This window comes from Felis catus, chromosome D1 (genome assembly GCF_018350175.1).
Source record: "Felis catus isolate Fca126 chromosome D1, F.catus_Fca126_mat1.0, whole genome shotgun sequence".
NCBI classification, from domain to species: Eukaryota; Metazoa; Chordata; class Mammalia; order Carnivora; family Felidae; genus Felis; species Felis catus.
In genome coordinates, this window is record NC_058377.1 from 46,386,284 (window position 1) to 46,408,497 (window position 22,214).

At 43.1% G+C, this 22,214-nt stretch overlaps 1 protein-coding gene across 3 annotated transcripts in view; it reads left to right on the plus strand.

Annotated features, from left to right (window-relative positions):
- Positions 1-9,913, plus strand: part of ME3 (malic enzyme 3) — a 184,246-nt gene extending 174,333 nt beyond the window's left edge. For all 3 annotated transcript variants that reach the window (XM_045038640.1, XM_011286564.3, XM_023239354.2), the window contains 7 exons: positions 1,081-1,178; positions 1,449-1,562; positions 3,434-3,539; positions 4,145-4,287; positions 4,856-5,029; positions 8,229-8,327; positions 9,676-9,913. In XM_045038640.1, coding sequence (XP_044894575.1) covers positions 1,081-1,178; positions 1,449-1,562; positions 3,434-3,539; positions 4,145-4,287; positions 4,856-5,029; positions 8,229-8,327; positions 9,676-9,837 — 896 coding nt within the window. In that variant the 3' untranslated portion in view covers positions 9,838-9,913. The remainder of the gene's footprint in view (positions 1-1,080; positions 1,179-1,448; positions 1,563-3,433; positions 3,540-4,144; positions 4,288-4,855; positions 5,030-8,228; positions 8,328-9,675) is intronic.
- Positions 9,914-22,214: the final 12,301 nt, after the last annotated feature.

The following is a 22,214-nucleotide window of genomic DNA, read 5'->3' on the forward strand; positions in this document are numbered from 1 at the left end:
TACATAAACTCATTGAGCAAACCCTAAGTGGCAGAAGAAGGACACTGACTAACATATACATGACATGCCATTTTGTCCACCTGGTAGAGAGAACCTATTTCATTATGCCCTTTGCTCAATTTTCATGTGTGGCACAACTTTGTTCACACTCTATACCTTTCCCAAGATGTCCATCCACACACCCCTATCCTAGGCTTCCTCATCACCAACCTTACTGTTTATTTTATTCTAAGTCCCTGACCATCAGCTAAACCATTAGCAACTGCCAATGAATCAATATAGGTCTAGCCATCTCTTGGACCAAAATGGACAACCAAATTTATAACTTGAAGTCATGTGCATTAGGAATATTTTCCTCACTGTTACCCTTTAGGACTACTTTTCATTGGGGCTGTGAAGCTGCAACATAAATTTCTCATTGATTCCAGCATATCATTAAGCATGATCTGTAAACCAAGCCCAAGCTTTTTTCTCCTTGATCATATGAGGCCCTAGGTGTGCACTGAAGGAGAGGACATCATGCAGCAGAAGTAGGTGTCAAATGAGTCTGATCCACCTGCTCATGCAACTTATTTGTACCTTTCAGATGGGCTCAAGCCATTTGATGATGTTATGCTACTGGGCACACCCAGCCTTATGACTTGGTTGATAAGATAGATAGCTCAGATCACATAGTCACTTAATGGCTCATGGCTACTTTGTGGTTTCATTTTTAATTTGTTTTTTTTAATCCATTTATACTGTAAACAAATTATTCTATGAGGTTCATGCTTCTTTTTGGCCTCTGTTATGTTTGTCCTTGTCATTTCATTTATGAATGATGGTGGTAGCAACACCTGACTATCTGATCTTCTCTCCCAGAGTCTAGTAACAATCCAGGAGCTCTTTCTCAAAAGGACATTTTTCTACAAAAGAGGACATATCTTTGCTCCAAACCTGCAGGCTTACAGGCTTCTCTAAGGGCTAAGGAAAGTTGCTTCTTTGGCTACACATTCTAGGTGTGGGAAACTCTGCCAAGGGTCTTCTCTTAGGGTTTGGGAGCCAATGACCAGAGATTGATCTCAGTGCCCTCTGTTATAGGCACAGCCTCTGTCGCTGTAGCGGGGATCCTGGCTGCTCTGCGAATCACCAAGAACAAGCTCTCCAATCATGTGTTTGTTTTCCAAGGCGCAGGTGAGGTAGGTGACATCAGGAGAATAAGGATGGGTGGAGAAGCATGAAGGAAGGGAGGTGTTCGGGGGTGCTGAGAAGAGGAAGCAACACAGGTATATTGTGATAATTGCAGCTGCCTGGACACCAACATTTGGGTGTCTCAAGGACTTAACCAAGCCTCCTAGGAGTGGGGGGAAAGGTATGGAGAAGAGAGAATCTTGGTAAAGCATCTGATAAATGGTGAGCAGCCATTTGCCTTGTATCTGAACATCTACCATATGGATGTTCCCTCCCAGGCAGCCATGGGCATCGCCCACCTCCTTGTCATGGCTCTAGAGAAAGAAGGTGTACCCAAGGCAGAGGCCACAAGGAAGATCTGGATGGTGGACTCCAAGGGACTCATTGTCAAGGTACTGTCAGTCTGGAAACCTAGAGGCTTCTTGACACCTACAGCTATCGGAACTGGACTATAAGAGGTCTCCAAGGGGCAAAGTACTCAAACAAAATAGAAGGCAAACAGGAGGACAAGGTTCTAATCTCCAAAGCAAGAAACACACCCCAAAGTAGCTCTTCCCAAAAGCTCTCAATATGTGAGCAAGTTTGTATATGTATGCCTCTTCCAGCTTTATCTCCCACCACTTCTTGCCTTGCACTAACCTTCAGCCACAGTAAATCATAGTTTTCCAGAAGTAACATGCTGTCTCTCCCACATCCTTGCATATTTTGTTCCTCTGCTTGAAATGCCCTTCTCTTTTTCTACATACCCACTCTCAACCATTAACCCCATCTGTTTCCTCCTTGTCTTCTGTTACCTCCTCCAAGTTGCTTTCCCTGAACATCTAGGTGTCAATTCATTTCCTACATTTATGCTCATATAGCCTCCATACATTGCACTTGCCACACTGTAGGGCAGCTGCCCTTTTAATTGTCTCTCTCGCCCCTAATCTATATAGTCTTTATACCAATGCCTGGCATGTAATGAGTACATAATTATGTTTGAGGTGTGGGCCAAAGAATGAATGAGAGAGAAACAGTCCAGCTTCTGACTGGAATGTGGTGAGGGACACAATTGGATGGCCTCCTCTTTTAGGACTTCACTGAGCTCTCCATGTTTTAATGCCCCAAATTTCACTAACATAGAATATCAGTGAAAGATTTTTTAAAAAGATGACAGATGGGGCACCTGGGTGGCTCAGTTGGTTGAGCATCCAACTTGATTTCAGCTCAGCTCATGATCCCAGAGTAGTGGGATAGAGCCCCACATCAGGCTCTGCACTGAGTGTGGAGCCTGCTTAAGATTATCTCTTGCTCTTCCTCTGCCCCACTCCCCCACTCACAGTGTCTCTCTCTTAAAAATTAAAAAAAAAATAATAAGATGACCGAGATAGGATGAGGGGAGGCCATGGGGCTATCAACCAAGAACAGTAGAGACCTTCAAGAAGAAACTGACCTTCCCTTGTCTCATATAGAACCCAATTACCACTAGAAGGAATTCTTCCTCTCACCCCAGTTCATTCCAGAGCATAGTGCAGGCACAGGTAAAAGCTGCCAGAGATTGCCACACTTCCCTCTTGCCACCTTCCAGCATTATTTTGTTCATCCCATGGAGCTCATCACTACTCAAATATCCCTCAAAGCTGGTGTCTTCACTCTGATTCTCAGGAGGCCAGCTGACCCAAAGGAGTCATCAGAAACCTTTGTGCTATTTACCGTACTGTCACCCACTGATTCCTATTTGAACAAATGGAAGGAATCCTGAGCTTGTTGGGAACAGCCAACCTTGGCAAGCCTTCTCTGGAACTTAGCTTATTGTTGTTCCTGGGGAGGTTAATGGCCCTTGTAAAATACATTCACATTAGCTCCCTGACCTTGGCGGGAGCACAGGCCCCCCATCACTCAACTGCCCCTGTGAGTGCTGGACACCTTGGGGCCAAGGGTCCTGGTCAGTCTCAGACATTTCACGAGAGCCTTGCTGTCCTGGCCCCAGAGCCATGACCCTAGCAGCACAAAGAAAGGTTTTATGGATTCTCCACATGTGGCTTGGATTAAAGAAACCTCACACACCACCCCCACATGATAACACAAACACACATTAAAATCCTCAGGTTCCACCTTAGGTTTTACCAGGAGATCTGCTCAAGAGGATAAGCCACCAGGCTTCTGATAGCTCAGACCAAAGCACAGGGCTCTACAGGGAATGCTCTCAGGATCTCCAGATGCATCCATGTCCTGCCCAGCAGTTCTCAATGCCAAGCCACATTGTGTTTTCCTTTCCCTGCAGGGGAGGAGCCACCTGAACCATGAGAAGGAGATGTTTGCCCAGGACCATCCTGAAGTGAACTCCCTGGAGGAGGTGGTGAGGCTGGTAAAGCCCACAGCTATCATAGGTAGGAGGAGGCAGGAGACCCACTGTTCAGCCCAGCTAACCCTCTTGACTTGCAGGTGGAAACTGAGGCTCAGCAAGGAGGCCTAAGTGATCAATAGAAACACAGCTCTCTCCCCTATCCCATGTCTGCTTCAGTGCCACAGTCTTTTATTGAGTGACTACTGTACAAAAATCATAGAACTAAGGCACCAAGTTGGGGCTTAGTGATGCAGAATTATCCAGTGCAGTGGAAAAGCACAGGGCTGGTCTGGGAGCAAATGAGTGCTGCTCCCCTAAAGAGGGGACCCTGGCACCTCTTCCTGGCCTGGGAGAGCAGCCCACTCTAAAGGACAATGCCCAGGAATTCCTTCACAGGTACATCTTAACCAGGCAGGGACCTGAAGTGGACCAGTGTTCCCTTAGGGATTAACTGGAGGTCTTACCCAGCTTGAGCAAGAAGACCCTTTTCTCTTTGGCTCCCTCCATTCCTATGGCAGACGCTATCTCCAAGACTCCTAAGTCTTTCATGTTGCACCTGGCTCCCTACCACCACCACTACCACCAAGAGAGGAATGGGTTGTTTATAAAGAGTAGGCATCCCTACTACCCCCCACCTTTTCCCTGTAGGTGTTGCTGCCATCGCAGGAGCCTTCACGGAGCAGATTCTGAGGGACATGGCCTCCTTCCACGAGCGCCCTATCATCTTTGCCCTGAGCAACCCCACCAGCAAGGCCGAGTGCACGGCTGAGAAGTGCTACCGGGTCACTGAGGTCAGCGGGGAATCCTTCCTTCCCCAGGCTGAGAGGACACAGTAACAATAATTATGAGTAACCCTGTGAGGGTGAAAAAAAATCCCCACATCTCTGATGAGCAAAATGAGGTTCAGAAGGATGAAATAACTTGCCCAAGGTCACCGAGCTAATAAGGAGTAGAGCTGGCCCTCAAACCCAGGTCTGGCTCCAAAACCCAGGCTCTTACCATCCTGTTATACTGCTCAAGGTTCCTCTAGTAATGTAGAGTTTTGACCAGAACCTGAGGCATTTGTAGACTCTAGGTCACTTGCACACCTGTCATGTCCTGGGATAGCCCTGTCAGGAGGTGACAGGTTAAAAACCTTCACCTTTCAGTGATTTCTTGGCTGCCAGGTAACTCAGTGGGAGCTAAGCTTTCTGGTCAAATGAACAAGTGTGCTCTCAGCACCTGTAATGTGCTCAGCACAACACTGAGCCTGTAGGAGAGGATGAAGACGGGCTCAACATCTGGGAAAAATAATTAGGCCACCATTACTGCCTGAAACCAATCTCCAGGTTCCATCTCTGGTTTTCTTCCTGCCTCCAGGGCCGAGGGATCTTTGCCAGTGGAAGTCCCTTTAAGAGCGTGACTCTGGAAGATGGCAGGACCTTCATTCCTGGGCAAGGAAACAATGCCTATGTGTTCCCTGGAGTGGCTCTGGGAGTCATTGCTGGGGGGATCCGGCACATCCCAGATGAGATCTTCCTCCTGACGGCAGAGGTATCGCTGTCCCTCCTCCCTTGCATGCTCCCAACAGGGCCTGTGATCTATACCAGGTCCTACACTGGGCTCCCAAAGAATCCTTCTCTCATCTCTTCTACCCACCTGCCCCTCACCCTAGCAGTGGATCCTCAAAATGCTTGAACCTCAAGCTTCTCTCAACATCACCTTGAGGCTTAAACTTCTCTCAGAACACGCACACAATTTTTAAGGGGGAATAAGGAATAGTCAATGGGAGGAGGCATTGGCAGGAAGCACTGGTAGTGAGGGGACATACCTCAACCTGCTCCTTGCCTCACAGCACTGCCCATATACTTGCCTAGAACAGAGAAGATGCCACCAAAAGCATCTGAAACTAGGCTCATGGACCATGACAGGCATTGGATTCTTCCATACACTGATCTTGACCATGTTACTAGGGTAACTTGTTGCAGAATAAGCCCCACTAGGGGCTTATTAAGGGATAGGTTGCAAGTCTGGATCTGAGTACTTGGATATTAAGCACAGATATGGGGGTGCTCCTGCTCCAGGTTTCTAACTAGAAACTCTCCCAAAATGATTCTTTACTGGACATGATGAAAGCAATGAAAGAATATATTAAGAATGACAGCACACATTCCTAATAATAGTGATTAGTAATAACAGCTATAGTGGCTTACATTTACCAAATGTTTACTAATGCCAGGCACTTCACAATTATCCTCACTCTGAGGAAACCAAGGCATAGAAATGTCTGTTTTGGGAGGTTAAACTAATTAAAACCCTAAACAAATACTAAATCTATTTATCCCCACTGAGCACCAAAGGTTCTGCTGTGATTTCTGACATGTTTGCATTTCCCCATCACCATGGCACTGATGAGAGCCCCGAACCCAGCAAGACATGGGAATGGCTTCCATGCAGCCCTATGTAGCTCCACTTCTATGGGCCCCACAAGGAACTGTCTCATGCTCTAGGTTCCTTCTTACTACATCCTGGTCCACAAGGACATGCGAGTAGTATAGACCTGCAAGCACAATAGCCCACAAGCCATATGCACACTAGCTGTGGCTTCAGGACATGGCTGTCTGACCATCTTGTGTGAGTATTCTGGTATTTCTTCTTGTTGCTGTGTCATTGGTGGTGGTGTGCCATGGCCATGGGTAGAGCTATTTGAAACCCCCATGGGATGGAAGAGTCACTTCCTGCTTGGAGTTAGCATGAAAGCAGATCCCCCTGTTGTGCAGAAACGTGATTGCTAGAGCCTTCCTATGTAACCCCAAGAGACATCTGCATGCCCACCTCCTAGTGCTGTGGGACCGTTCAGCTCCATCATTTCATCAACAGTGTCCATCAATTACACAGGAACCTCTCCTCAATGCATGTATTAGTCTCTTGCTGCAAGCAGGACAAGATCACTCCCTTCTAGAGCTGACAGTCTGGCCTTCAAAGGACTGGCAAGTTCTATTTCTGAAAGGGGTGCTTTTAAGTTAAGACAATTGAAGTTGAATCTGATTTCCGTATGGAAAAAAAACTAATACAACTTTTAGGAGATTTACATATTTCACCTTGACCACTCTGTAAAATAAATACAGTGATTATCCCTGTGTGATACTCAAGGGAAGTGAGGCACAGAGAGTCTAAGTTATCTGCACAAGGTCACTGGGCTTGTGAGCAATAGCACCAGGATGGTCCCAGCTGATTTACCCCAAGCTGCAGCAGAGCGTTACCAGTGCCCAGTGTCTTAGAAGTGACCATGCCTCACTCTACAGGATACCTTTTCCAGATGCAGATCTAGCCATGGAAATCCTGCTTCCCTCTGATCCCATCTTCTATACCTCCACCAAGAAAATCCTTCAAAACCCAGAACAGTCCATCTCTCTCACTTCAGACATTCAAATGGCTCCTCAGTGCTCAAAGAATAAAGCCCAAACTCCTTCACATGGCTTCTATATAAGATGCATCATCACTGAGCCCTCCTTCCTTCTCAAGCCTTTAGCCTCCCCCTACCATCAACCTGGTCAAGGTTCTATTTAGAGTCAAGAACTCACGCTCTCCCCTCCCTCCCTCTCTCCAAGAAATTGCATGTGCTATTGCCTGTCCCTTTTTGGGTAATTCAAACTTTGTCCTTCAGGTCTTAGCTTATGTCTCTTCTCCTGGTAAGCTTTTCTGAAGATGGCAGACTAGGCCCTGCCTTCCTCTATGCCTCTATGCCCCTTCTCCTTGCACTCACTTCTATGTTAAAATTGTTGTACCTGTTTGTTAATTGCCCACTGACTCCAGACTACAGGAGGAAAAGGGCTTCTCCACCATGGATCCTCAGCAACTAGCACAGAGCCTGGCATCTCACAGAGCTCAGTTAATGTTTGACTCAATGAATGGAAAAGAGACATAGGATGAGAATGAGGCAGAAGAGGAGGAGGCCCTTTTTCCTAATGTCAGCCAAACTCTGAGGCAAGACCAACTCCTTTGGCTCATCCATTCTTGGACATAGTTCTCAGAGAGCACCATGGCTTCTCCCAAATTTAAATCTGACACAAGAAGATTGAGTGGAAGTGGATTCAGAGCCAGCACATAACAGAGGCTGTTCTGCAAGGCTGGCTGAGCACCAGTGCCTGAGGCTGAAGGATGAGGCTTGAGGGGGAGAGTTGGGCCTCAGAGACAGGCTCTGTGGGAGGTGCTGTTCCCAGGATGATGTGTGTAGAACATTCGTTCAGATAAAGCCCAAGGCCCCTTTGTGGTGTCACTCAGAGGAGAAGCCTTTCCTCAGGGCTGGACGAGAGCTCAGGGAGCTCTGAATACAGACAAGATGGCCTAGATGGGTACCCAGTATGTTACTAAGCATGTGGGAGAGGATGGAACTAGGGAAGTGAGAGTCTCAGGGATCTCTGTGCAATAGGCTGGACCAGCCAAGGGGATATCCCAGAGTCTGCTTCACAAGCCACAAGTTTATTCACCTTGGTCTTAGTGATTCTTCTTTAGAATTCAGGGTCTCATATTGCTTAAAGCTTCAGCCAGTCTCTCAGTACAGAAAGGATGCGTCCTTGCTTAAAAGCCCAAGCATTAAGCTCCCAGTGGGCCATGAGGTGGCAGAGACTACAGTGGGGAATGGCCACGGTTGGCCACCTGTGTGGGGTGAGGTGAGTCTCTGGGGTAATGGATTGGGCTTGTTCTGGGAAGGCAGAAACTCAGCTTATTCCTCTTGGTTCTCTCTCCCCAGCAAATTGCCCAAGAGGTCTCTGAGCAGCATTTGTCCCAGGGGAGACTGTACCCACCACTCAGCACCATCCGAGATGTGTCTCTGAGAATCGCCATCAAAGTAAGGAGCATCCTGCCCCCAGAAATGTGGTTAGTGAGGCTCAACAGCCTCCTCTCTCTGCGAGTTTAGGAGAGCTAAGGGGATGGCAGCGATGGAGACATCCTGAGCTCCTTGGGCTGCACTGCAGGCAGCCCAAGGCTGGGTGAGAAACTCCTATCTGCAGCTTGAGCCCCACCCCCAACACCCACTCAGGCCAGTTCTGGGAAAGCTCCTGGATTTCCCCTCAAACACCAGGCAAAAAGGTCATTAAAGTCCATAGTCTTGTGGATCAAAATGTGGGTGGAATTTTTAAAAAAATGAATCATAAGTGCCCATTTATACAGAAAGGTCAGTTTTTATAGTAGCATGGAAAGAGTTCAGGCTGTTGGGTCCCAGCTCCACCAACTACTTCATTTTCCTGAGCCTCAGTTTCCCTCTTTTCCAAAGGCACCAGTAATTCCTTTCTCCCAGAGTTTGAAAAAGATTAAAGAGGATAGGGAAAAAGCTCCATACTCAGTGCCTTTCTTACCAGAGTAGATGCTCATTTCCCCCCTTTATCTCAGAATGACTGGGCCATGGGGTGATCAGGTTCATGAAATATTCCAAGGAAAAATGTCATCCTAGAGACCCTGCAGAGATGATGGGTTTTCGGGGAATCAGAACATGGTACAATAAAGACTGGCCCCAACACTGATAATTATTGATACAGATAATGGTTGTATTAGAGTTTATTATACTGTCATTTTTATTAGTATATATATTTTACATTGTCCATAAGTTTTCAAAATAATTTCAGAAGACACATTGCACAAAAGCATCTATTCCCCATGCATTGTCCATTGTAAAATCCAGATTCAGCCCTCAAGACCAACAGTTCAGCTGAGAGTCCCAACTCTGCCCTGTCCATTTCCTTCCTTTGGGGGATATTTAGACTCATGCTCTTCTGAAGCAAAATCTAATATGCAGAGAACAATGTCCAGGCTGTTGTCCCAATTCAGCCCACATTTAGCAGGGGATAGGGGAGATATTACGTGTCCAGTATTGGACACCACTCCAGAGAAAGGTCACATTACTCACACTTTACAGATGAGGAAACTGAGGCTCAGCAATGGTAATGTCACTGCTCAGCACCCACCAGCAGTTGGAAGCAGAGGCAGACATGAGTCTGAGGCCTCTTGATCCTGGCCTAGTGTTTATTTCTACCTAGGCAGAAAGCTCACCATCCCTCTGCTCCAGTGGCTTCAGGGACAACAGTTCGTGGTTCTCCAGGGGGAATTCCCCTTCCACAGGCTCCCAAGCAACCTTCAGGCAACTTTTAGGCAGGTTCCTCCTCAGGTTCCAGTTCCTCAGCCACTATGTTTTTCCCTAGGTCCTCGACTTCGCGTACAAACACAACCTGGCCTCCTACTACCCAGAGCCCAAGGACAAGGAGGCTTTTGTAAGATCCCTGGTCTACACTCCAGATTATGACTCCTTTACACTGGACAGCTATACTTGGCCCAAGGAAGCCATGAATGTTCAAACAGTCTGATGCAGTTTCAGAGTCTGGAATGGGGCTGGAACAATCCCAGCGTAACACTGACAATATAAATGGGTTCTAAAATGGCCATCTTTGTCACTGTGTTTTTCCTTTGAACTTGCTGGTGTGATGGGAGCTACCCAGGCACACAGTGAATGATAGCCTTGTTCCTGAAAGCCCTGAGAATTCCCTTTTCTGTAACCCTCTTCTGACTTCCTCCCCAAGAATTTCTTAATCCAATTGCCAACAATTAGCTAGGCCTTGTGGGAAAGCTAGACTCCTTTCTAGAACTCTGCGTTGACAGAGTTCAGAGTCTAGTGAAGTAGAACAGGTATGGACACAATTCATTTTGCCACAGGGGAGAAAGTGGTAAGTCCATGAAAGAAGTGCAGATAAAGGTCAAGCAAAGGTGCCCAGAGAAGGGAGGAGACACTTCCTCTGAGGACATTAGAGAAGGCTTCAGGGAGAAAAGTGTGCACACTGAGTCCCAGGAGTGAAGGACAGGTAGGGGTTGTGGGGAAATGAGGAAGGTAAGGGCAGCCACTGGCCAGAAAGCATGGTCCACCCATGAGGGAGTTCAATCCCTGTTGGAAGAATGTACACCCTTCAAGACTCAGATGGATATGAAGGCTGAGTAGCTGAAGGCAACTCACTAGTCAAAAATAGTCACTGACATGTGGGTTATTTAATGTTAGGATTCCTTTTTGGTTATTACTAAAAGGAAAACTATAAATAAATGTGGGTGTGGAGGGGTCAGCAAGCCAAGGAGTGAAGAGGAAGAGAGACAGGGGAAGAGAACCATGGAATTCTAGGGAAGACTTGATTTCATTTTCCTGGCTCTGGAATTCTCTGTCTCCCACCCTTTACTCTGAAGGAATTCAGCAAACAAGGGCAGTATTCTTATAAAATGTCTTCAGTATGTCCTGGGGGTTTCTTAGACAAGTTCAGCCATAGCTTTCACCTCCCTCATGTCCAGCAGAGGACACCTGGGATGGGGAGGTGGGGACAAGCCTACAGCTCCTGAAATCAAAAACCCTGATAAATTGCTAGGACCTATTGAGATGACAGCTTCCAACCACTAATTTTATTGTATAACACAGAAAACAGTAAACCATGCTTAGGGACCTACCACCACAAACCCCTGCTGCCAGCTCAGCCTCAGAAACCTCACTGCCCACCATGAGTACGTTCTATGTAACCACCTCCCAGTGACAGGACTGCTGGGTTCCTAGAAGAGCAATTAGCTAAGACACCAATCACCTCTTGCCTAGGTCTTGTTCTTCCAACATCTGCTTCCTTGGTGCTGGTGCTAAACCAAGCATATCCTGAGAAAACATCCCTGTTCTATAATCCCTGGGTTCACAGACAATGAGAAACTCTTCAGAAGAGGATTTGAAGTGAAGCAGGCATGTGAACACCAGGGAATATTTACACTGTCTTTTCTATATCCTGTACCCCAACTACATGTCCTTTATACTCAGTGTAATAGAAAAGAAAAATAGTAGAGAAAGGCAATGAAACAAAAATAGGTTCTTTGAAAAGATCAACTAAATTCATAAATTGTAGCTATACTGACCAAGATATCAAGAAGATATAAATTCCATTCCCTTTGTTTCAACCACACTGAACAGATGGCACTAAACACATGCACTTTCAGGCCTGTGCTCTTACACATGTTTGGTCTCCATCTATAGAGTCCTTCCCTCCCATTCCCTTCATCAATTAAATCGAAGTTCACCCTAGCTTTCTGCCTGGAGGCATCATTCTTTCTTAGAGTTCAAATGCAATTGGCTCCTGAACTCTTCCTGGACAGAGTTAATAATTAAATTGGAAAACAACAACAGAAAAAAAAAAAAAGGAAAGAAAGAAATTTCTAACCATTTGGAAATTAAACAATACATTTCTAAATAACCTGTGGCTCAAAGAAGAAATTGCAGGGTAAATTATATGTGTGCTGGATGAAAAAATATGTATTAATGAGTTGTAGCTAAAGCAGTGCTTGGAGGGAAATTTTATATCTCTAAATAAATGCCTATCCAGGAAAAAAAAAGTCTCAAAGGAATAACATAAACTTCCTTTAGAAACAAGATAAGCAAACAAAATCCAAAGCAAGTTAAAATCAGAGCAGAAATAAATATACCTATAACAAGTAAAGAATTTGAATTAGTAATTAAAAATCTTCCCACCCAAAAAAAAACAAAAAAACACTTCACACTAAGAAAAGCACAGGCCCAGATGCCTTCTTTGGTAAATTTTATCAAATATTTAAAGTAGAAATAACACCAATCCTTCACAAACTCTTTCAGAAAATAGAGGAGGGAGTATTTCTCAAATCATTCTATGATACTAGTATCACCCTGATATCAAAACTACAGACCAATATCCTTCACAAATATAGATGCAAAATCTTAAAATATTAGCAAACTAGAGAGAAGTGAAGATGACAGAGTAGTATGGGGACCCTGAGCTTGTCTAGTCCCTGAAACATAGCTAGATCAACACCAAACCATTTTGAACACCTAGGAAATTGATCTGAGGATTAATGCAACAAATCTGCCTAATTTGAACAAGAGATCTTGGCAGGTATTTGGTGTAGACAGGAGAATTGTGAGAGAGAAAAGCCATGGTGCTACAGAGTGTAGGGAGTCGTTTTTGCTGAAACAGGACAGAGAAAGACGGAAAGAGTGTAGCACATCAGGATCGTGATAGTTGAAAGGGAAAAAGAGGGTTCTATACTGCCAGTTTTCTATAAACAGTGGAGCGCAAAGTCTGAAGGTTTGGAGCTCAGTGTCTGGCAGTGCTCCAGTGAGGAAGCAGGGTCAATCTCCAGGAGCGGGCAGCATATTCTGAGGGTTCCATGTGCAGTTCCCTGCTTGGAATGCATTTGGTAGAGGTAATATGGCTTCTCCAGGGGCAAAAGTACCAGCTAACTCCAGAGAGCTGCCACATTTACTGATATAGGAACAAAGACAGTAACGGCAGAAATATCTGGCACTGGCTGTGTCTTGCAATTTACCATAAACTCAGCCATTGTGTCTGCACAGTTGCACAAACATTTGCTGGGACAAGTTGGTACCTGGCCATTGCTTGGTGAGAAAATCCCCTAGATGATCAATGCAGGTCTGAGCTCCATGGGTCTGAAGTGTGAGGGTGTGAAGCACAGCCCCATCAGAGATAAAACTCTAGAGGGAGGTGCTGCCTGGCAGGCAAGCAGCTTGGACACAGACAGGGTAAAGGCAGGGAGTGGACAGAAGCCCGAGACAAAGGAGGGGTACTTGACAGTATGTCTGTGTGAGTGTGAAATTCCTGCTCTGGAGACTAGAGAGGGGGGGGTGAAGCCATTTTCACCTCTAGCCCACCCACACTGATCAATCACAGTGAGCTAAGCAGTGCCACCAAGTGGAGAATGGAGCCATTATACCAAGGCCCACCCACCCGCGCCCTCCAGGCACATCCACCAAAAGACCAGCACAAATCCCTCCCTCCTGCTTCATCTACACATAGTGTGCTGCAAAGTGTCATTTCTAGGGGAAACTGGGTCTAGCTTCATTTGAGTTTCATTTTGCTTGCTTGTTCATTTCTTTGTTTCTTTGCTTCTATTTTTATGTTGGTTTTTTTCTTTTCTTTTACTTTCTTGGATACAGAAAGCAAGTCTTTTATTCTACTTTATTTTCTTCATTTTATTCTATTTTTAAAATTTTTAATTTCTAATTTTTTATCTTTCTCTTTTTTCTCTTTTCTACCAAGCTTCTCTTAAGCAGACTGAAACACACCTAGGATCTAGCTTCCTTTATTTGATTTTTTTCATTTTAATTTATTTTATTAATTTTTTTCTTCCTCCAAAATGAAAAGATGGGGGAATTCACCCCAAAACAAAGTACAGGAAGGAATCACAGCCAGGGAATTAATCAACACAGATATAAGTTGTCTGAACTAGAATTTAAAACCATGATTATAAGAATACTAGATGGATTTGAAAAAATCATAGAAGACACCAGAGAATCCCTTTCTGCAAAGATAAAAAAACTAATATCTAATCAGACTGAAATTAAAAATGCTATAACCAAGATGCAATCTCAAATGGTTGCCATGACAACAAGGATGAATGAAGCAGAGTAACAGATCAGTGATACAGAGGATAAAATTATGGAAAATAATGAAGCTGGGGAAAAAAGAGGAAACAAAGGCAAAAGATCATGATACAAGACTTAGAGAACTCAGCAACTTATCAAAGAGGAATAGCATTTGTATCATAAGAGTCCCAGAAGATGGAAAGAAAAAGGGGCAGATAGTTTATGTGAGCAAACTGTAGCTAAAAACTTATCTGGGGAGGACACAGACATAAAAATCCAAGAAGCACAGAAAACTCTCATTAGATTCAACAAATGCCAACTATCACAAAGGCATATCATAGTCAATTTCACAAAATACACAGACATGGAAAGAATCATGAAAGCAACAAGGGAAAAATGTCCTTAATCTACAAGGGAAGACAGATCAGGTTCTTAGCAGATCTGTCCACAGTAACTTGGCAGGCCAGAAAGGAGTGGCATGCAATATTCAATACGCTGAATCAGAAAAATATGCAGCCAAGAATTCTTCATCCAGTAAGGCTATCATTCAGAATGAAGGAGAGATAGAGTTTTCCAGACAAACAAAAGCTAAAGGAGTTCATAACCTCCTAAACCAGCCCTGCAGGGAAATTTTATGGGGGACTGAGTGGAGGAAAAAAAAAAAAACCAAGACCAAAAGCAACAAAGACTAGAAAGGACCAAAGAACATCACCAGAAACACCAACTCTACAGGCAACACAATGGCACTAAAGTCACATCTTTCAGTAATCACTCTGAATGTAAATGGACTAAATGCTCCAATGAAAAGACATAGGGTATCAAAATGGATAAAAAACAACAACAACAACAACAAGATCCATCTATATGCTGCCTACAAGACACTTGTTTTATACCTAATGACACTTGCAGATTGAAAGTGAGGGGATGAAGAAACATCTATCATGCTAATGGATGTCACAAGAAAGCCAGAGTAGCCATATTTATATCAGACAAACTAGATTTTAAAATAAAGACTGTAACAAGAGGTGAAGAAGGGCATTATATCATAATTAAGGGTTCTATCCGCCAAGAAGATGTAAGTGTAAATATATATGCGCCCAATGTGCTATCGCCCAAATATATAAATCATTTAATAACAAACATAAAGAAACTCATTGATAATAGCACAATAATAGTAGAGGACTTTAACACCCCACTTATAGCAACGGACAAATCATCTAAGCAGAAAATCAACCAAAAAATGGCTTTGAATGATACATTGGACCTGATGGACTTAAGAGATATACTCAGAACATTTCATCCTAAGGCAGAAGAATACACATTCTTCTCAAGTGCACATGGGACATTCGCCAGAATAGATCACAACTGGGTCACAAATCAGTGCTCAACAAGCACAAAAAGATCGAGATAATACCATGCATATTTTCAGACCACAACACTATTGAAACTTGAAAGCAACCACAAGAAAAAATGTGGGGAAAAAAACCCAAAAACTTCAAGGTTAAAAAAACATCAAAAACATCCTACTGGGGGAGGGGCCAAGATGGCGGAATAGCATGGAAATTTTTTTGCATCTCTCATGCCTGAAATGCAGCCAGATCAACACTGAACCATCATGCACACCTAGAAAACTGATTTAAGGATTAACACAACAATCTGCACAACGTGATCCACAGAACTCAGCAGGTACACAGTGTGGAGAGGTGAACTGGAGGAGAGTGAAGCCAGAGAGGGCAGGGAGCTGATTTTGCTTGTGGAGAGAGGACAGAGACAGGGGGAGAGTACAGGAAAAACAGCTGGAGGGAAAAAGGAAAGCAGCTGGAGGGAAAAAGGAAAAGTGGGAACTGCTGCAAGGGTTGGAACAAAAAAGGGAGAAAAGAGAAAGGAGAGGGTTTAAATTCCATTAAGACTCTATAAACAGGGGGAGCATAGAGTCTGAAACTCCACAGCTAGGCACCTAGCGGTGCTCTAGTGGAAAGGATGAATCTCTAGGAGCAGAAAGAGAAGTCCAAGGGGTCCTCAGGCCACATGGGGAGTAGGGGTTCCCCTGCTGGGAGCACATTTGATACAAGCTGTGTGTCCCCCAACAGGCAAAGGTCCCAGTGGACCCCAGAGAACAACCACATTCACTGGTGTTGGAACAACGACATTAAGGGTAAAGCCTGGTGCCAGATGTATGTTATGATTTGCCATAGTCCCTGAAACACTGCTGCTACACAATCACACAAACTTTTTTGGGGATGGGCTGGCATCCAGCCACAGTTTCTGGGCATCAGCAGCAGCAGGGTCTCATGAACGTTCCTGGGAGCGGGCTGGCACCCATCCATTGCTCACCAAGACCCTCCCCTGGAGGGTCAGAGCGGGTCAAAGCCACAGTCCCTCAGAAGTGAGGGGTTGGGAAACACAGCCCCATCTGAGATAAAACTCAGGAGGAAAGTGCCTCCTGGCAGCCTGACGGCTTGGTCATGGATAGTGTAAAAGTGAGGAGTGGACAGAAGCTAGAAACAAAGGAAGGGTGTTTGATTGCCTGTCGGGGAGAACACAGAGTTCTGACACTAGAGACTAGGTAGCTGGGTGACAGCATTGTCACCCCTCCCCTGCATGCACATACACATATATGCCTACACATGCCATAACAATTCACCCCAGTAAGCTAAGAAGCACCATCCAGTGGAGAACAGAGCTGTTACTCTAAGCCCCACCCAACTCGGCCAACTATGCTCTTGATGAACCCAAGTCTCTCCGCCTGCTTAGTTTACAGACTATAAAGTGTTTCACAATTTGATTGGGAAACCAGATGTAATTTCAATTGTATTTCATTCTGTTTGCTGGTCCTTTTATTCAATTTTTTTCTTTCTTTTCTTATTCTTTTTTTTTTTTAATTTTTTTTTAACATTTATTTATTTTTGAGACAGAGAGAGACAGAGCATGAATGGGGGAGGGGCAGAGAGAGAAGGAGACACAGAATTGGAAGCAGGCTCCAGGCTCTGAGCCATCAGCCCAGAGCCTGACGCGGGGCTCGAACTCACAGACCGCGAGATCGTGACCTGGCTGAAGTCGGACGCTTAACCGACTGCGCCACCCAGGCGCCCCTTCTTATTCTTGAATATAGAAGGAGAAAAAATTTATTTTTATTAAAAAGATTTTTCTTTAAATTTTTCTACTATATTTTTTTACTTTTTTGTAAATTTTTTAAATTCTATGTTACTTTCATCATTTCATTGTATTCTCTTTTATTGTATTCATTTTTTCAAATTTTCAAACATTTTCCTTTTTTCTTTTTTTTTTCTCTTATGTTTCCTTTTTTCTATAATCTATCAAGCTTCTTTCAACAACCAGACCAACACACCTAGGATCTAGCAGCTTTTATTTGATTTCTTTGTGTTGTTTTTAATTTTTTAATTTTATTTTTACTTTATTAATTCGTTTTCTTCCTTCAAAATGATGAAACGAAGGAATTCACCCTAGAATAAAGAACAGCAAGAAATGATAGCCAGGGACTTAATCAACACAGATACAAGCAATATGTGTGAACCAAAATTTAAAATCACAATAATAAGAACACTAGCCGGGGTAAAAATAGATTAGAATCCCTTTCCGCAGAGATAAAAGAAGCAAAGGCTAGTCAGGATGAAATAAAAAATGCTATAACTGAGCTGCAATCTTGAATGGATGCCACAGTGGCAAGGATGGATGAGCTAGAGCAGAGAATCAGTGATATAGGGAAAAAACTTATGGAGAATAACGAAACAGAAAAAAAAAGAAAAAAGAGGGAGACTAAGGCAAAGAGCATGAAATAGGAATTAGAGAACTCAGTGACTCATTAAAAAGGAACTTCAGAATCATAGGGGTGCCAGAAGATGAAGAGAGAGGAAAGGGGGTAGAAAAGTTATGTGAGCAAATCATAGAGGAAAACTTTCCTAACCTGGAGGACAAAGACATCAAAGTCCAGGAAGCACAGAGAACTCCCAATAGATTCAGCAAAAACCAACCATCAACAAGGCATATCACTGTCAAATTCACAAAAAAACTCAGGCAAGGAAAGAATCATGAAAGCAGCAAGGGACAAAAAAGTCCTTAACCTACAAGGGAAGACAGATCAGGTTTGCAGCAGACCTGTCCACAGAAACTTGGCAGGCCAGAAAGGAGTGGCAGGATATATTCAGTGTGCTGAATCAGAAAAATATGCAGCCAAGAATTCTTTATCCAGCAAGGATGGCATTCAAAATAGAAGGAGAGATAAAAAGTTTCCCAGACAAACAAAAATTAAAGGAGTTTGTGACCACTAAACCAGCCCTGCAAGAAATTTTAAGGGGGACTCTCTAAGGGGAGAAAAGACGGAAAAAAAAAGAAAAATTACCAAAACAACAAAGACTAGAAAGGATCCAGAGACCACCACCAGTAACTCCAACTCTACAGGCAACACAGTGGCAATAAACTCATATCTTTCAGTACTCACTCCAAATGTCAATGGTCTAAATGCTCCAATCAAAAGGCATAGGGTAACAGAATGAATAAGAAAACAAGATCCGTCTTATGTTGTTTACATGAAATCCATTTATACATAAAGATACCTTCAGATTGAGAATAAGGGGATGGAGAACCATCTATCATGGTAATGGTTGCCAAAAGAAAGCCAGAGTAGCCATACTTATATCAGACCATCTAGATTTTAAAATAAAGACTGCAAGGAGAGATGAAGAGGGGCATTATATCATAATTAAGGGGTTTGTCCACCAAGAAGACCAAACAATTGTAAATATTTATGCTCCAAACATGGAGGAACCCAAATATATAAATCAATTAATCACAAACATAAAGAAACTCATTGATAACAATACCATAATAGTAGGGAACTTCAACACCCCACTTATAGCAATGGATAGATTATCTAAACACAAAATCAACAAGGAAACAATGGGTTTGAATGACACACTGGACCAGATGGACTTAACAGATATAGCCAGAACATTTCATCCTAAGGCAGCAGAATATGCATTATTCTCCAGTACACATGGAATATTCTCCAGAATAGATCACATACTGGGACACAAATCAGCCCTCAACAATTACAAAAAGATTGAGATCATACCGTGCATATTTTCAGACCACAACATTATGAAATTCAAAATCAAACACAAGAAAAAATGTGGAAAGATAACAAATACTTGGAAACTAAAGAACATCCTACTAAAGAACAAATGGGCTAACCAAGAAGTTAAAAAGGAAATTAAAAAGTACATGGAAGCCAATGAAAATGATAACACCACAGCCCAAAACCTCTGGGATGCAGCAAAGGCAGTCATAAGAGGGAAGTATATAGCAATCCAGGCCTTCCTAAAGAAGGAATGAAGGTCTCAGATACACAACCTAACCTTACACTTCAAAGAGCCAGGAAAAGAATAGCAAAATAAACAAATAAAAAAAGAAGAACAGATCAGTGAAACCAGGAACTGATTCTTTGAAAGAAGTAACAAAATTGATAAACCGCTAGCCAGTATGATAAAAAAGAAAAAGGAAAGGACACAAATAAATAAAATCAAGAATGAAAGAGGGGAGATCACAACCTACACAGCAAAAATACAAACAATAATAAGAGAATATTATGAACAATCCAGGCCTTCATAAAGAAGGAGGGAATGTCTTAAATACACAACCTAACCTTATACCTGAGAGAGCTGGATAAAGAACAGCAAATAAAACCCCAAAACAGCAGAATAAGGAAAATAAAAAAGATTAGAGCAAAAATCAATGATATTGAAATCAAAATAAAACAGTAGAACAGATCAACAAAACTAGGAGCTGGTTCTTTGAAAGAATTAACAAAATTGATAAACCCCTAGCAGGACTGATCAGAAAGGAAAGGACCCATGTAAATAAAATTATAAATTAAAGAGAGATCACAACCAACACCACAGAAATACAAACAATAAGAGAATATTATGAGCAATTATATGCCAACAAATTGGGCAATCTGGGAGAAATGGCTAAATTCCTAGAAACATACAAACTACCAAAAGTGAGACTGGAAGAAATACAAAATTTGAACAGACCCACTGCCAGTAAAGACATTGAATAGTGGCACAAAAACAGAAACTCAGATCAATGGAACAGAATAGAGAATCCAGAAATGGACCCACAAACCTATGGCCAACTAATCTTTGAGAAACCAGGAAAGAATATCCAATGGAATAAAGACAGTCTCTTCAGCAAGTGGTGCTGGGAAAACTGGACAGCAACAGGCATAAAAATGAACCTGGACTGCTTTCTTACACCATACACAAAAATAAACTCAAAATGGATGAAAGACCTCAATGTAAGACAGAAAGCCATCAAAATCCTCAAGAAAGCAGGCAAAAACCTCTTTGACCTTGGCCGCAGCAACTTCTTACTCAACACATCTCCAGAGACAAGGAAACAAAAGCAAAAATGTGGCACAAAAACAGACACATAGACCAATGGAATAGAATAGAAACCCCAGAACTAGACCCACAAACGTATGGCCAACTAATCTTTGACAAAGCAGGAGAAAACATCCAGTGGGAAAAAGACAATTTCTTTAACAAATGGTGCTGGGAGAACTGGACAGCAACATGCAGAAGGTTGAAACTAAACCACTTTCTCACACCATTCACAAAAATAAACTCAAAATGGATAAAGGACCTGAATGTGAGACAGGAACCATTAAAACCCTAAAGGAGAAAGCAGGAAAAGACCTCTCTGACCTCAGCCTTAGTAATTTCTTACCTGATACATCCCCAAAGGCAAGGGAATTAAAAGCAAAAATGAACTACTGGGACCTTATGAAGATAAAAAGCTTCTGCACAGCAAAGGAAACAACCAACAAAACTAAAAGGCAACCAACGGAATGGGAAAAGATATTTGCAAATGACATATTGGACAAAGGGCTAGTATCCAAAATCTATAAAGAGCTCACCAAACTCCACATCTGAAAAACAAATAACCTGGTGAAGAAATGGGCAGAAAACATGAATAGACACTTCTCTAAAGAAGACATCCGGATGGCCAACAGGCACATGAAAAGATGCTCAATGTCGCTCCTCATCAGGGAAATACAAATCAAAACCACACTCAGATATCACCTCACGCCAGTCAGAGTGGCCAAAATGAACAAATCAGGAGACTATCGATGCTGGAGAGGATGTGGAGAAACGGGAACCCTCTTGCACTGTTGGCAGGAATGCAAATTGGTGCAGCCACTCTGGAAAACAGTGTGGAGGTTCCTCAAAAAATTAAAAATAGACCTACCCTATGACCCAGCAATTGCACTGCTAGGAATTTACCCAAGGGATACAGGAGTACTGATGCATAGGGGCACTTGTACCCCAATGTTTATAGCAGCACTCTCAACAATAGCCAAATTATGGAAAGAGCCTAAATGTCCATCAACTGATGAATGGATAAAGAAATGGTGGTTTATATACACAATGGAGTACTACATGGCAATGAGAAAGAATGACATATGGCCCTTTGTAGCAACATGGATGGAACTGGAGAGTGTTATGCTAAGTGAAATAAGCCATACAGAGAAAGACAGATAGCATATGGTTTCACTCTTATGTGGATCCTGAGAAACTTAACAGAAACCCATGGGGGAGGGGAAGGAAAAAAAAAGAAGTTAGAGTGGGAGAGAGCCAAAGCATAAGAGACTGTTAAAAACTGAGAACAAACTGAGGGTTGATCGGGGTGGGAGGGAAGGGAGGGTGGGTGATGGGTATTGAGGAGGGCACCTTTTGGGATGAGCATTGGGTGTTATATGGAAACCAATTTGACAATAAATTTCATATATTGAAAAAAAGCAAAAATTAACTATTAGTGCCTCATCAAAATAAAAAGCTTCTGCACAGCAAAGGAGACAACCAGCAAAACTAAAAGGCAACTCATGGAATAGGAGAAGATATTTGCAAACGACATATCAGATCAAGGGTTAGTATCCAAAATCTATAAAGAACTTATCAAACTCAACACCCAAAAAAACAAATAATCCAGTGAAGAAATGGGCACAAGACATGAATGGACACTTCTCCAAAGAAAACAGATGGACAATTGACACATGAAAAAATGCTCAGCATCACTCATCATCAGGGAAATACACATCAAAACCACAATGAGATACCACCTCACACCTGTCAGAATGGCTAACATTAACAACTCAGGCAACAACAGATGTTGGTGAGCATGCAGAGAAAGAGGATCTCTTTTGCATTGTTGGTGGGAATGCAAGCTGGTGCAGCCACTCTAGGAAAGAGTATGGAGGTTTCTCAAAAAACTAAAAATAGAGCTACCCTACAACCC